Here is a 15,600-nt window from a genome sequence, read left to right as displayed (position 1 = left end):
TGGCATCCCACCGACCGCAGGCTCACCACCCGAGTCCTACAGGGAGGAGAGTTCACCTGATTCAGGATTATGATGGCAAAGCCTAGAGAGAGACTCCAGTCCTGGAGCAGAAGAGTTGGCATTTATTACTTGGATTATTAAATGACATGTGTGGGCTTGACGACACAGGACTTGAGCCCCATTTGCTGCTACCCCACTGTCCCTTAAAACTTTGTGGTTTGGAAATCATGACAGAGGCAAATGACTTCTGCTTAACTTGTGGGTAAAGTTAACACATGAATCTTGGGAGTCGACATTTTCTTACCACCAGGAGCTGGACCGCCTGCCATCTCCTTAAAAATGCACAATACGTGAGGTGGGGCTGACCCGCCAGAAACCCAGCTTTGACCCTGCACCTTCTCTGCCTTCAGCCCTGTACAGGTACTAACTCTCAGCCGTAGCTCCATCCAGGGGCCAAGCACAGGGCAGAACATTAGAGCTTTTTAAAATAAACTCTTTTCTTTATCAAGGGCTTCCTGTCTAGTTATTTTCACCTGACCCTTTCCTTTAGCAGGCTGCAAAGTCCCAGGTGCGCTTGAAGGTGGGCACTGACAGCGTAGAGCTCTACTAATGGCCTGGCCACTTAGCAACGCCTAAATGTTCCCTCATATCAGAGCCTGGGGCCCTGTTAACTCCTTGCCAATAGTAGTGACTTCTGTACAACTCCCTCTAAGGTTAAGTTAATATGCAAAGTCTCCACTCACCAGCTACTCTCTAACAAACTAGATGGCAGGGCAGCTCTTGTTAGGCTTGTTTCGTTAGGGCTGGGGGTATGTGGTTTGGCTCAGAAGTATTCTGTGTGTCTCTAACTGATCCATTGATTTTTGACTAAAAAGCACTACCTTGATAATGTGCATGAAGTTCGCTCCTGTAAAATTCATGGTCTTTCTGCATCAGCAGCGCAGACAGAGAGGTTCAGGCTGTGCTGGAAGAAGGAGACGGTACTCCGGGAACCCTCTGGAAATGTCTTGCAAAACTCCTGTCTGTTCCTCCATGTGTACTTCCTGGGGGAAAAGTGCACAGCTGTCAAAAGAGGCCGACCCAAGGAAGCGTCAGGTTCTCTGGGCCAAGGGGGCCTGCTGCGGTACCTTAGGAAAGCTGGGGGGCGGGGCGGTCCTTCCTGGTGGCCAGCAGCACAGAAGGATCCCTCCATCACCACCTGCTCCCGGCGCCTTCCCTCCCACCTCTCCTCCCAGTTGCTCCTTTCACAGGTTTTGGCAACTGAACCTTCCTTCCACAATCTCTTCATTTTCAGAGGACTTTATCTTTGTCCTTTAAATCCATTTGATACTGTAGCAAATTCACAAGTGCTGAATGCCTGGGAACCAAAATAGTTTTAAGAAGGGTTTTATCTTTGTGTGCCCAGTAGGTGTGGCTGAATGCAAGCACTGCCCTCGGAAGCTGAGCCCCGAGGTAAGCAGCAGCCCCTGCAGCTGGGGCAGCTCCCCGCAGATTCGGGACAGGTGGGCAGGGCCGGAGGCAAGCCCGAAGCCCCACGGATGCTGGGTTCAAGCCCACTCAGTTCAATGTAGCACGGGCCCAATTTGGGAAACTCACCAGGGGCCTGTGTGAATCTTAAAGGCCCACTCTCTAGGCAGTAAGATAAACTTAGGAAGCACAGGCAGCTAATGAACTAGTGAACGAAACAGGTCCCTTTCTATGTATCTGCTCTCTCTACGAATTGTCTAAAACAGTGGTTTTCAAAGTGTGGTCCCCAGACCAGCAGCCTCAGAATCACCTAGGACTTCCTAGAAATACACATACGTTGGCGCCTCTCCAGATCCAGTCAGTCAGAAACTCTGGGGTATAACAAGTTCTCCAGGTGATTCTGATGAAGTCTGAGCGCCACCCATCGAAACCAAAATTTGACTTCCTCATGATCATTTAGAGCTGGGTCCCTGGACTTTCTTGAATACAATATTCCTTAGATTGCTGGCTCAGGCCAGGTGTGTGGCTCTCACAGTAAGGGGACAGGGTCGCCTCTGGGCAACCCATATGTTCAGATTCCCAATGGCGGCTCTGCCCAGAAGCCCAGAGGTGCTCACCTGTGAAAGAGCTTCCTTCCAGGGCGTTGTGGTCGCCAATGCAGGGCAGTGCCTGCTCTGGTATCCTCTCTCACGTGCATATCTGGGCTCCAGCAGGCTCCAGTGGGCCAACTGCTCGGGTTGCTGTTCACAAGCAAAGTGCTGCTGAGCTCATGGCAAGAACTCAGTATATTAGTGTGAACCATACAGCTTGAAACTGGGCCATGAGCAGTTGTTGCCATCATCATCTCGTTACCATCATCATACCGAGGCTAAATTCTGAGCTCAAATGATACAGTAGTCTTCACTAAATGAAAGGACACCACGGACTTCTAATTTGCAAGTGTTCTGACTTTTTCAATCAATAGTCTTAAGAGATTTATATGAAAAGAGATGGGAGTACATAAATAGGGTGTTAAATATACCAAAAACATTAACCAGAAAAATACATTTAAAGGCAATTTAAAAAGCCTTCAGTCAATCTTACATAAGTAACAATCTGAGGTAAAAGAAAAAAAATCCTGCAAACACTTCTAAAGAAATCTGCGCTGTACCATACAGAAACTGACCTTTTCACCACATCTTTCCAAACCCCATATGGTCACCCTCTTCCACCAAAGATTGTAGGCACCAGAATGGAAGCTGGGACTCTCTCCCACCCCAACCACTTCCACATAACCATACAGAATACTCAAAGCTCAAGTTCAGCCAGGCTGAGGTACAAGAAAACCAAGCCCATTCCCCACCCGCTCCTAGACTAGCAATCCTACCCCAGCAGCATGGATGCTCAAGAGACCACTGAAGGCTGGCGCCAAGGCTCTGAGGGAGGTGAGGAACGGAACTGAGTTTCCTCCTAACAAATCACATACTTCCTCTAGGAGTTCTAGTATCTTCTCTCCAGTCTTTGAAAAGCAACTTTTCAGCTTTTTGAAATTCCTCTGCCCTGTCAGCAGCCAGCATCTTGCTGCCCACCCCCACCCCTCCTCAAAGAGCTAGATTCCCCTCCTTGACCCCAAATCTGTCCAACCTGCTTCTACCGTGGTCTTCCCATTCTGAGCTCTGGAGTGATGGCTCCAAGACTGAGCATTGCTCAATACTCTGAAGGAGGCAAAGACCCAACTGTCCTCTCCTGTGAGGGAAAGGAAGGGGTGGGGGAAGCAAAAATTAATAATAAAGCATTTTGTAAAAAAACCCAAGGAGAAACGATTCTGAACATTGTTGTGGTTTGTGCAGTTGTTTTTTTAAACCATTTTTCTGGTTTGCTATTTTCCAATACTCCATTCCACAGTGGAGCTGAACGCTGGAGGCAGATTCCAAGGAGTCCTGGCCAATGGCTGCTTGCTTCCCTCCCTGCCCAAGGGCTGGGCCGGCAGAGCAAGGAAGCTTGGTGCCAGAGTCCCGCCCTCTCCCAGTTCGCTTATCCTGGTCTTTGAGCAGCTTGTCTGCCACAGGGTCCCAGGGACAGGAAAGAAAGGTGAGAAGTCCAAAACGGTGAGTTGAGCTTCTTTCATTCTGGCCAGCCAGGGCCAGGAGCTCAGGTCCCCTCACTCTGCAGAGGCGCCAGCTGTGACCCAAGTACTGATGGGGCTTTGCCGGCAGCTCGGTCCGAGTGCTGTCTGCCTGGTTAGCCACAGCCAGCCCGGCCTCTCCTTGCATCGTGGCACAGTGACGAGAGCCACCCTCGCATCACTGGCGCGTCCTGGGCCTGCGTCTCTGCAGCATCATCTTGACGGGAAGATGCTAACTACCAAGGAAGGAAGCCAGTCTGGCTATCACCAGCGGCTGCTGTTTGATGAAGGAGCTTAGGAGCTGAGGGGGGAAGCCTGGCGCGCCAAGTTCCACCTGAAATTAAGCAGAGAGGGAAGAGTTGAAGGTGTGAACGGACGTGGGAGAACGCGCCAGGCACCCGACAGGCACGAGGAGCCACCCAGGCTGTCGTGATGGGAAGAGCTCCTCCAACTGTCTGCGCTTCCAGAGTTTACAGGCCTCTGGGCTCTGCTGTTCAGATCTTGGCACGGGCTTCCCCTCCCGCTGATGAAGGTCACGGTGGGGAGCTGGGAGCGGAGAGGAAACAGACCGGGTCGTGCTCGCTCTGCTCTGCGGAAGCTGCGGCTCCTCCCTTGTCATGACTCCTCTATCTCCGGAGGACGCTGGCGACAGAGAGGCTAAAGGCCGCTGCGCGCTTCGGTGACTGAGCAACTCCGTCCCCCTCCTGCCTCAGTTCCCCACTGACCGCCCCCTTACTGTGACTCAAGAAGCCCGAGTCTCCGGCTCTTGGGACACAGGGCCTGGGCACTGAAGGGTGTCGAGCAGCTCAAGAGAAAACTCCCATGGGGTGCCGGGGCCAAACTAAGGCATTCCGTGCCGCCAGCCACACAGGGAGGATCACCTGGGCCAAGTAGATGACTCTGGTGATCTCCTTTCCTTCCATGGTGACGGGCTGTAGGACCCAGGCACTGGGCAGGATCTCTCCTCGGACCATCTCCCTGCTAGGTCTCGGCATGGATGTGTCATAAACAGACTGAGCTGCCATGACAGACAGGTGCCCCTGGGGACAGAGAGTGATGGCGGTCAGACAGGGACAGGCTCCAGTGCAGCCAGCCTCTAAGCCATCCTCACGCCCGCCCAAACCTCCTTTGCCCAGAGGACCTGATGCCCACGATGACTGCCTCTCCCAGCACTCCAGCCCAAGGTCTGCCCACAGTGTCTTTACCACCAGCAAGACAGGCACCTCTTTGGCTTCCACGCAGACGCAGCAGAAATCCCGCGGCTGCTTCAGGGCACACAGGGTGGTATTGCACACCAAGTATACTGGAGGGTCAGGAATGGGGAGAGTCAGGAGGTGTGTGGATGGACTTCCCAGCCCAGAAGCACCCCCGATATCCCACCATTCTGCAACCTGACAGGCAGACCTAGCCTGAGTGATCCGGAGGTCGTCTGAGTATCTGGCCTCCCAAGAGGGCTGCCTCCAACCCTGCTCCCTCTGTCCCCTGGCCACGGCCCACGGGAAGCCTTCCCTGGGCTCACCCAGGTTGATGCTGTTGGTCACTCGATGATGCAGCCTTGCTGTCTGGATGGGCTTGTGGTACAGCGGCCACAGGGTGGGGTCACTCACAGCTGCCCATATGTGCGACAGTGGCTGGGACACCACGCTTGCCCCCAGGAAGCCATGCCGAGTAGAAGAAAACATCTTGTAGTAAAGCTGGACTTCCTGCTCCTCACCCTGATAGCTGGGGAACACCGAGGGTGGGGAAGAGGAAGAAGAGGTAAAAACTGGGCTCCAGGCTCAGAGAGTCGCAGCTCGGGGTGAGGGACTCAAGGAAGCCAGGGCAGAGAAGGGAAAGGAGAGAGGACAAACAGGACAGACAGCCGGCCAGGACAAGACGCTGGGCAAAGGCACTCACTTCCAGCCAGCTGCTGCCTGGTGGCTGAAGAGGTTGTGCAGATCATCGGAGCAAGCAGCCATTACCTGGAGACAGAGGGGTCACACCCACATTAGCGGGCACAGTACAACCCAGACCCTTGGATTAGCCATTCGCTCCTGCCAGCATGCACTGAATTCCCCTTCTGTCAACATGGAGAGCCGCTAGCAGCCTTGCTGGCCCTCATGTGCCCTGCTCGTTCCGTTTCCGCTCCTCCCCACCCAGCACAGGTCTGATAAAGGAACCATGGGGACAAGGGGAACAGTTCCTCACATCAGCAATAGAGAGGTCTACGATGTGCTTGGCCAAGTCCTGATAGGAGGAGGAGAAGCAGATCCCCAGGCTGGAGAGGCTGGACGGAGAAGTGCAGCAGCTGCCCAGGGAGGTTCTGTGGCCTGCAACGAACGGGCAGAGGCCATGCGACAGCATGAGCATCAAGGCCTCAGGGCAGCAACAGCCTCCTGAGGGACAGTGACCTGGGGCTGGTAACTTCAGGCTAGTGACTCCCTAGGATCTAGCAGACCTCAGCCCCTGAAGTCCCCAAACCAGGCAGGTAGCTATGTGCCCTCACCCCCCTCCACTCACTGTAAGCTAAGCTCTTCCAGGTGGACCCGGCCAGACTCAGGTGACTGTTCCTCACTGTGGAACTGCCCCGAACATCCCCTATCCAGGAGTCACTGGAATCAGGCAAGTTTATGTCCCCCTGCAGAAAAGAAGATGCTCAGGATCAGATCAAAGGCAGATAAAGAGAAACGCAGAGCACCAGAAAGCCCACGCAGAATTATCTCCTCTGCCTCTGAACTGTGCCAACAGTTTCCAACATAAAGGCTCAATCAAAAAGATGTTCCCCACGGGGATTACAGAAGGCTGGATGCCCCCAAGAAGTCAAGAGCAACAGAAACCAGTCCCTGGACAATCTCTCCTTATGCTTCAAGCCACAGGCTCAAAGACAGCTTGTAGGAGAGCTCCCAAAAGGGATCAGAACAAACGGAGCCTCAGAAGTCCCAGCACAGAGCATCAGTGGGTATGGGCTGGGGGGCGGCGGGGCTCTCTACCACTGTGGCAACAGGAATGAGGCCATGGCTAGAGCTGGGATTTGTGGGATAGCAAACAAAGCCCAAGTGGAAAGCGGGGCGGAGGGGGAGAGCAATGGGCTGTGAGAAGCTTGACCCTTGGGCCTGACCTCCCAGAACCTCTACACCCGCCCCACCCCGCCATGCCCCATACAGCAGCTAAGCCAAAGGTCCTAATTTGGAACCAGATGGGGATGACCCTCTGAATCTGCAATATGTTTCTCCCACCTTTACCTCAGCCAGCAACTCAAGGACATGACCTTGACTCCTGCTGAACCTAACAGGTACCATCCATCCCACCTCTATCATCAGTTTTTAACCTACTGCTACTCTAAAGACAAGAAGAGGTGAATACAGACAGTTCTACCTCCATCCTTGCCTCCATTCCTCCTGCTGCAACATTACAAGTGGTCTCTCCTACTTTAGGCAGGTCCCTCTGTCTCAGACTGAGGTCTTGTGCCCTCTTCTTGGGAACTTTCCACTGCTGATCATCTCCTTCACCTGTTGCCTCTGCCTCACCCTCTTCACTGGATGCTTCCTATGAGCACTGAAGCATGCAAAAACCTCTCCCACCTTTAAAAACCTTCCTCAAAGGGGTCTTTGCTCTTCCACCCACAGATATGCTTCTTGAAACAACTGTCACCATTTGCCATCTCCCAGCTTTCACTCCCTTCTGAACCCACTTGAACCTAGCATCTGCCTCACCACTCCGCCAAAGAGCAATCAGCCACGTCTCTGTGATGTCCATGTGGCTGGATCTGATCAGTGACTCCCAGTCCCCATCTTACTGAACCTCTCAGAGAACTTCCACTCATCCAGCCTCTCTCTTCCACTTGAGATACTCGATGCCTGAGTTCCCACGCTCCTCGCTTCCTATCTCTGTGGTGCTTCTCCCCGATTTCCTGTGTTGGCTCATCCTCCTCAAACAAAAACTGCTATTCTGGGATTCTTTCAAGACTCAGGCGTAGGCCCTCTTTTCTCCCTCAATAATATACTCCTAGGGGATTCCATCTGCTCCCACTGCTACACTGATGATTTCCAAAATTAAATATCCATGGATTGATCAATAAATATTACTGAGACAACGGGCTGCCATGTGAAAAAAAGGTTACATCAGAGACCCATTTCATACATCATGCCAATATAAATTCTTCATAATTTGTGGCTCAAAATATATGGAGTGGAGGAAAATTTATTATTACTACAAGAAAATATAAATTTTTAAAAATTATCTCATAGTGGGGCTATGCCTTCCTAAACAGGGCACAAATTCCAGAAGCCATGAAACTAAAGACTAATGAACACTAGGCAACACAGAATTAACATTTTCCAGGTAGTAATAAATATCATAAACAAAATAAAAACACACACACAACTAGGAAAAAAAACCTGGTATCTCAAATGACACAAAAGGGTAATTTTCTTAATATAAAAAGGGCCACCAAAACCAAGAAGTGGACATAATACACTGGCCCGGAGCACAAAGACAAAGGGCTCTAAAGTACCTGACAAGGCACTCGATCTCAGACACAAGGGCAGAACCAAACTGCAAACCAAAACTAAAATGAAGTATGTATTTTATGCCTATCACCCTGGCAAAGACTAAAGGAAATAATCGTTAGCAGAGTGGTCAGGTACTATTTAAGAGTGTAAATTGGCATACTTTGGAAACATTTACTACATATTTTAAATTTAAAATGTCCTTTGACCTAGCAAAGAACAGATGTTCTTTCATTTAAGTATAAAGGCAATAAACAAACATTTTCAAATATGAACTCAGAGACCCTAGAGAAAGTGCCCATGAGTCTTTCTTGTAGAAAGAATGCCGGGCCAATAACTGGAAGTGAGTAGAGTCCATTTAATCTAGCGTAAGAATATCTCTATGCATGCAAACATTATAAACAATGTAGAAATACTTATCAAAAAGACAAGGTGCAAATACACTGATTTCCTCATGTTTTATCACCAGGGTGAAAAGAAAACTGCTAATCCAGCAATAAAGACTATTTGAAGATATAAAAGTGATCATGAAAAGAATTTTTTAAAGACTTCCAGATTATCCGAAAAGACACACATATTCACCCTCAAAGTAGAGAACACACAGACATGATGATAAAAAAAATTTTTAGATGTCCATGGGAATATTCATAACCAAAAAAAAAAACCCAACAAATTCAAAAAATAGAAATCACATTTCTCTGAAATCATACATACTCAAATGCACAACAAACAAACTAAAAATAGCAAAATCAGAAAACACAAGAGCCTTTCTACCAAAAAAAGTTTTTAAAATCTCTTAACAACAACTGGATCAAGGAAGAAATACAAACTGAAATTGCAAAACTGCTATAAAAAATAGATAAAAATAATTTATGGGCTATAACTAAAGCAGGGCTCAGGTAGAAATTTCTAGCTTTAAATATTTACATCAATGAAAAAATAATCAATGAATGCTATAACAACTATATATGAATAAATTAGATAACTTAGATGAAATGGACAAATCACTAGGAAGACAGGAATTACCAAAACTGACTCGAAAAGAAACAATATCTGAACAGACATTTAATGATACTGAATTAGCAATCAAAAAAATTCCCACAAAGAAAATTTCAAGATGAGATCAGCTTCATTAGCTTCAAATCTACCAAACATTTAAAGAACACCAATACTTCACAAATTCTTCCCAAAAACAGAAGAGGAGGGAATGCTTCATAAGTCATTCTGTAAGTCCCTGACACAAAACCAAAGACATCAGATAAATACCCCTTAGGCATACAGACACACAAATCACCAACAAAATATTAGGAAACTGAATCTAGCATCACAGAAAGAGGAATATACACATGACCAAGTATACACCATTCCTGGGATATACTTAGTTCAACATACAAAAATCAATCATGTAATACACCATGTTGTGTTTTTTTTTAGATTTTTTTTTTATTTATTTGACAGAGAGAGACACAGCGAAAGAGGGAACATAAGCAGGGGGAGTGGGAGAGGGAGAAGCCAGCTTCGCGCCGAGCAGGGAGCCCGATGCGGAGCTCGATCCCAGGACCCTGGGATCATGACCTGAGCCGAAGGCAGACGCTTAACGACTGAGCCACCCAGGTGCCCCCACACCATGTTAATAAAGGAAAAAATCCACACTATCATCTCAATAGATGCAGAAAAAGTATTTGACTAAATTCAACACCTTTTCGTGATAAAAACACTCAACAAAGTAGGACTGGAAGGGAACCTGATAAAGATTATCCAAAAAAACACACAGTTAACATCATACTTAATGGTGAAAAGCTGGATGGTTTTCTCCTAATATCAGAAACAAGGATGTATGCTCTCATAGCACTTCTATTCCACATTGAACTGGAGATTCTACTGGGGCAATTAGGCAAGAAAAAAACAACAATAAAGGCAGATGCTATGAGCTGGTGTACAGAATAACCTAAGGAATCTGCTAAAAAGCTATTAGAACTAATACATGAGTTCAGCAAGGGTACAGGAGACAAGATGAATATACAAAAATCAACTGTATTTCTGTCGAGTAGCAATGAACAAACTGAAAATGAAATTAAGAAAACAATTCCATTTGGGGCACCTGGGTGGCTCAGTTGCTTAAGCATCTGACTCTTGATTTCAGCTCAGGTCATGATCTCAGAGTCCTGAGATGGAGCCCTGCATTGGGCTCAATGCTCAGTGAGGAGCCTGCTGGGGATTCTCTCTCTCCTCTCCCTCTGTTCCTCCTGTCCCTCCCTCCCTCCCTCCCTCCCTCCTTCCCTTTTCCTCTCTCTCAAATAAATAAATCTTTAAAAAAAAAAAATTCCATTTACAATAGCATCAAAGGAATAAAATACTTAAGAATAAATTTAACAAAACAAATTCAAAACTCACACTCTGAAAACTATAAAACACTGTTGAAAACAAAGAAGACCTGAATAAAAGGAAAGATACCCCCTGTTCATGGATTGAAAGACATTGTTAAGATGTTTAATATATCCCAAATTGATGTACAGATTTGATTCAATCCAAATCCAAATCCCACCTGACTTCTTTGCAGAAATTGATAAGCTGATCCCTAAAATTCACATGAAAGTTCAAGGGACACAGAACAGTCAAACAATCTTGCAAAAGAACATAGTTGGACACCTCCTGACTTCAAAATTTGCTACAAAGCTACCATAATCAAGACAGTGGTACTGGCATAAGAACAGACATATAATTCAATGGAATAAAATTCAGAGTCCAGAAATAAATCCATACATTGATGGTCAATTCATCTTCGACAAAGGTGCCAAGACAATTCAGTGAGGGGAAACAATAGTTGTTTGAACAAATGGTCCTGGGACAACTAGATATTCACATGCAAAAGAATGAAATTCAACCCCTAATTTTGGCTCACTAGTATACAAACATTAATTCAAATGGATCAAAGACCTAAATGTAGGAACTAAAACTATACAACTATTAAAAGAAAATACAGGCATACCGTGGAGATATTGCAGGTTTAGTTCCAGACCATCGGAATAAAGTGAGTATCACAATAAAGTGAGTCAAATGATTTTGGTTTGTTTCCCAGTGCATAAAAAAGTGATGTTTATACTATACTGTAGTCTACTAAGTGTGCACTATCATTATGTCTAAAAAAACAATGTGTACAACCTTAATTTAAAAATACTTTATCGCTAAAAAATGCTAACCATCATTGGAGCTTTCAGTGAGTCATAATCACTAACCACAGATCATCATAACAAATACAACAATAACGAAAAAGTTGGCAATATTTCAAGAATTACCAAAATGTGACAAAGAGACACCCAGTGAGCAAATGCTGTTGGAAAAATAGTGTTGGAAGAACAGCACTTGCTTAACACAGGACTGCCACAAACATTCAATTTGTAAAAAACACATTATCTGCGAAGCACAATAAAACAAGGCATGTATGCCCGTACAGGCATAATCTTTGTAACCTTGGACTGGGCAACAATTTCTCAGATATGAAACCAAAAACTCAGGAAATAAAAAAATAAATAAAGTGAACACCATCAAAACATTTGTGCTTCAAAGGACATCACCAGAAAGTGTAAAGACAATACACAGAATGGGATACAATTTTTACAAACCATATAATTGATAAGGGACTTGTACTAGAATATATAAAGAATTCTTAAACTCAACAAAAAGACAACCCAATTATAAAATGGACAAAAGATCTTAATAGACATTTATCCAAAGAAAACATATAAATGGCTAGTAAGCAAATGACAAGATGCTCAAAGCCTTTAAATATCAGGATAATGCAAAAATCAAAACCACACTGAGGTACCACGTCACATCCACTAGGATGACTATAAAGAAAGAGAAAGGTGTTGGCCGGGATGTAGAGAAATGCAGTGCTCATACACTGCTGGTGGGACTGTGGAATAGTGTAGCTTCTGTGAAAAATAGTCTGGTAGTTGTTAAAAATGTTGAAACACGCAGTTACCCTATGACCCATCAACCCAATTCCTAGGTATATACCCAAAAATCATGAAAAAATACATCCATACAAAACCTTTTTCTTTTTAAAGATATTTGTCAGAGAGAGCGCGAGCAAGAGAATGTACGTGTGCACACGGGCACATGAGCAGGGGGAAGGGGCAGAGGGAGAAGCAGTCTCCCTGCTGAGCAAGAAGCCTATTTCGGGGCTTGATCACAGGACCCTGGGATCATGACCTGAGCAGAAGGCAGATGCTTAACCGACTGAGCCACTCAGGTGGCCCCAAAACTTTTTTTTTTAAGTCAATAAGTTTTTATTTAAGGAATTTTACGTGTGATTCCTTCTAATGCCAATCACCATAATTCCTCCAAAGTCAGAATCATAATCTTCAAAACAGCCCTTTTAAAAAGAACTGTTGTTCAATCCACAGTTGTCACTGTGAGTCCAGAGTTCCTTCAGTCGGGCTTCTTTGATCTCCACTTGAATATGGACATACTTCAAAAATTCCCCACCTGTAATCTTTGGGATCCAGTTTCTTTACATCCACATTTAGGGTTAGAGTAGATGGATCTGCCTGGTTCTCAATTTCAGACACCCTCTAAACATGAATGAGTTCAAATCCTATTCACCCCTAAACTATCACACCCTAGAATTGTACAGATTGTTGGGATACACCCATACCTACATTTTTAAAAATCTATTAGGTCTTTCACATAGTTTTATAGCAGATAGATAGATGTCTTGTAGCTCTTTCCCACAGACCTAACACACAGTTCCCATAGAAAAACTTTTATGTGAATGTTCACAGCAGCATTATTCATAATAGGCAAAAAGTGGAAAAAATCTAAATATCCATCAACTGACGAATGAATGATTAAAATGTGACCTATTCACACAATGTGTTATTACTGGTCATAAAAAGGAATGATCGTCTGATACATGCTACAATGTGGATGAACCCTGGTGGGTTCAGTTACTGTCTTCCAAAAAAAGATATATTTTAAGTCCTAACCCCTGGTCTCTTTAAGTGTGACCCTATTTGGATTACACTGGATGTAATCAAGTTATAATGAGGTCATACTGGATTAGAGTGGGCCCCAAATCCAATGACTAGTGTCCTTTAAGAAGAGCAGTGAAGACAACCAAGAGACACAGAGAGAAGCCATGTGATGGCAGGGGCAGAGATCAGGGTGATACAGTTCCAAGGCAAGGACTGCCTCCACCTACAAGAAGCCCAGAGAGGAGCATGAAACAGATTCTTCCCCCAGAGCTTTCAAAGGAAGCATGGCCATGTCGATGCTATCATTTCAGACTCCTGGCCTTAAGAAGTATGAGAGAATAAATTTCTGTTGTTTTAAGCCACCCTGTTATTTGTTACAGCAACTTTAGGAAATTAATACAACCCTGAAAACATTATGCCAAGTGAAATAAGCCAGTCACAAAGGACCACATACTATATGATTACATTTTATGAAATGTCCAGAACAGGCAAATCCATAGAGGTGGAAAGCAGTGCTTATCCAGGGCTAGGGGATGATGGGTTTGGGGAGTGATGACTAATGGCCATGGGGATTTTTTCTGGGGTAATGAGAATATTCTAAAATTGATAGTGGTGGGGTGCCTGGGTGGCTCAGTCATTAAGTGTCTGCCTTCGGCTCAGGTCATGATACCAGGGTCCTGGGATCGAGCCCCGCATCAGGCTCCGGGCTCAGCGGGAAGCCTGCTTCTCCCTCTCCCACTCCCCCTGCTTGCGTTCCTGCTCTCTCTCTCTCTCTCTGTCAAATAAATAAATAAAATCTTTAAAAAAAAAATTGATTGTGGTGATGGATACATAACTCTGTGAATGTACTAAAAGCCAATGAATTATAACAACAAAAGAATAAATGAATTAAAGGAAGTGCTCAAAAAAAGGAGGGACATATTATAAGGGCACAAGACTCAATGTGAAAGAACTCCAAATAAGGAAAGCTGGTACAATCTGAGCAAGGAAATTAATAATGATAGTATTAGAGGGGCACCTGGGTGGCTCAGTTGGTAAGCATCTACCTTCAGCTCAGGTCATGATCCCAGGGTCCTGGGATGGAGCCCCGCATCAGGTTCCCTGCTCAGCGGGGAGTCTGCTTCTCCCTCTGTCCCTCCCCCTGCTTGTGCTTGCTCGCTCTCTCTCTGTCAGATAAATAAAATCTTTAAAAAAAAATGATAAAAAAAAAAATGATAGTATTAGATTATAACCTACAAAATAACATATTTATGAGACCAAACTGAACAAAGTAAATGACTGAATAAATAGGGAGAGAAGAGTAATACATCCTTACAGAAAAATTCTAATTAATAAATGTAGAAGAGGGGCGCCTGGGTGGCTCAGTTGTTAAGCATCTGCCTTCTGCTCAGGTCATGATCCCAGGGTCCTGGGATCGAGCCCCATATCGGGCTCCCTGCTCAGCAGGGAGTCTGCTTCTCCCTCTCCCATGCCCCCTGCTTGCATTCCCTCTCTTGCGGTGTCTTTGTCAATTAAATAAATAAATAAAATCTTAAAAAAAAAAGTATCTGCCAAATGTTTATTAATTATAAAGAGAAAAATAGTAACTTTCAGCGGACAGCTCCCAGACATCACTGTAACTTCAAGGTTAACACCACTAATAAGACATACTGACATCATGCACCCTCTGATATAAAGCACTAAGGGTAAGGCATTTGCAGGAGACATATTTACACAACAATATCATTTGTTGTTTGTCTAAAACTCTAACTGACGTCCTGTGTTTTTCTTTGCTTTATCTGGCAACCAAAAATGAGAAGGGCACATTGTTTCTGTGGTATTCTTGCCAAAAATGCATAACTTCAATCTAATCATGAGAAAATAGCAAACACATTCTACAAAACTACTGACCACAAGACACGACTTAGAAATTATCACAAGAAAAAGGAATTAATTTTTTAAAGCAGAAATTAACAAATTAGGATCAAAACTGACTCCAGAAGAAATGGAAAAATCTAAACCAGGGATTGGCAAACTTTTTCTGTAAAGGTCTAGACAGTATTTGAGGCTTTGTGGACCATTTGAGTAGTTTCATCTACTCAGTTCTGCCATTGTAACATAAACACCATCACAGACAACACATAAATAAATGGGCAAGGCAATATTCCAGTACAACTTCATTTACCAAAATAGGCAGAGGGCCAGATCTGGCCAAAGAGCCTTGTTTATCAACTCCTGATCTCATCAGACCACTTTCTTTTTCTTTTTTTCAGAGAGAGAGCATGCACGTACTGGGGCGGGGGCAGCATGGGCAGAGGGAGAGAGGGAATCTCAAGCAGGATCCAAGCCCAGGGCAAAGCGGATCTCACAACCCTGAGATCATGAATGGAGCTGAAATCAAGAATCGGATGCTTAACCAACTGAGCCACCCAGGCGCCCTGTATCAACCACATTTTATCTATCCACTCTCCCAGTGATGGATTCTCAAATGGTTTCCAACTCTTTATCACTTCAAATAATGCCTTAATAAATAATTTCATACATGTCCCCTCATAAACTATGCAAGCACTGCTGGATCATAAGA

The 15,600-nt window shown here is 45.2% G+C and overlaps 1 protein-coding gene across 4 annotated transcripts in view; it reads right to left on the bottom strand.

Annotated features, from left to right (window-relative positions):
* Window positions 1–952: 952 nt before the first annotated feature.
* The window catches only part of STARD9 (StAR related lipid transfer domain containing 9), a 127,865-nt gene continuing 113,217 nt past the window's right edge, over window positions 953–15,600 (bottom strand). For 3 of the 4 annotated variants that reach the window (XM_032418061.1, XM_032418063.1, XM_032418064.1), the window contains 9 exons: window positions 6,071–6,188; window positions 5,759–5,880; window positions 5,468–5,532; window positions 5,091–5,293; window positions 4,795–4,874; window positions 4,453–4,611; window positions 2,085–3,905; window positions 1,128–1,357; window positions 953–1,043 (listed from right to left, as the gene is read on the bottom strand). In XM_032418061.1, the coding sequence (XP_032273952.1) occupies window positions 3,804–3,905; window positions 4,453–4,611; window positions 4,795–4,874; window positions 5,091–5,293; window positions 5,468–5,532; window positions 5,759–5,880; window positions 6,071–6,188 (849 nt within the window). In that variant the 3' untranslated portion in view covers window positions 953–1,043; window positions 1,128–1,357; window positions 2,085–3,803. The remainder of the gene's footprint in view (window positions 1,044–1,127; window positions 1,358–2,084; window positions 3,906–4,452; window positions 4,612–4,794; window positions 4,875–5,090; window positions 5,294–5,467; window positions 5,533–5,758; window positions 5,881–6,070; window positions 6,189–15,600) is intronic. The other variant, XM_032418062.1, reaches the window with a different exon arrangement.

Source organism: Phoca vitulina, unplaced genomic scaffold (genome assembly GCF_004348235.1).
Source record: "Phoca vitulina isolate PV1807 unplaced genomic scaffold, GSC_HSeal_1.0 scaffold20, whole genome shotgun sequence".
Lineage (NCBI taxonomy): Eukaryota > Metazoa > Chordata > Mammalia > Carnivora > Phocidae > Phoca > Phoca vitulina.
This window is presented reverse-complemented; position numbering and strand designations above follow the sequence as displayed.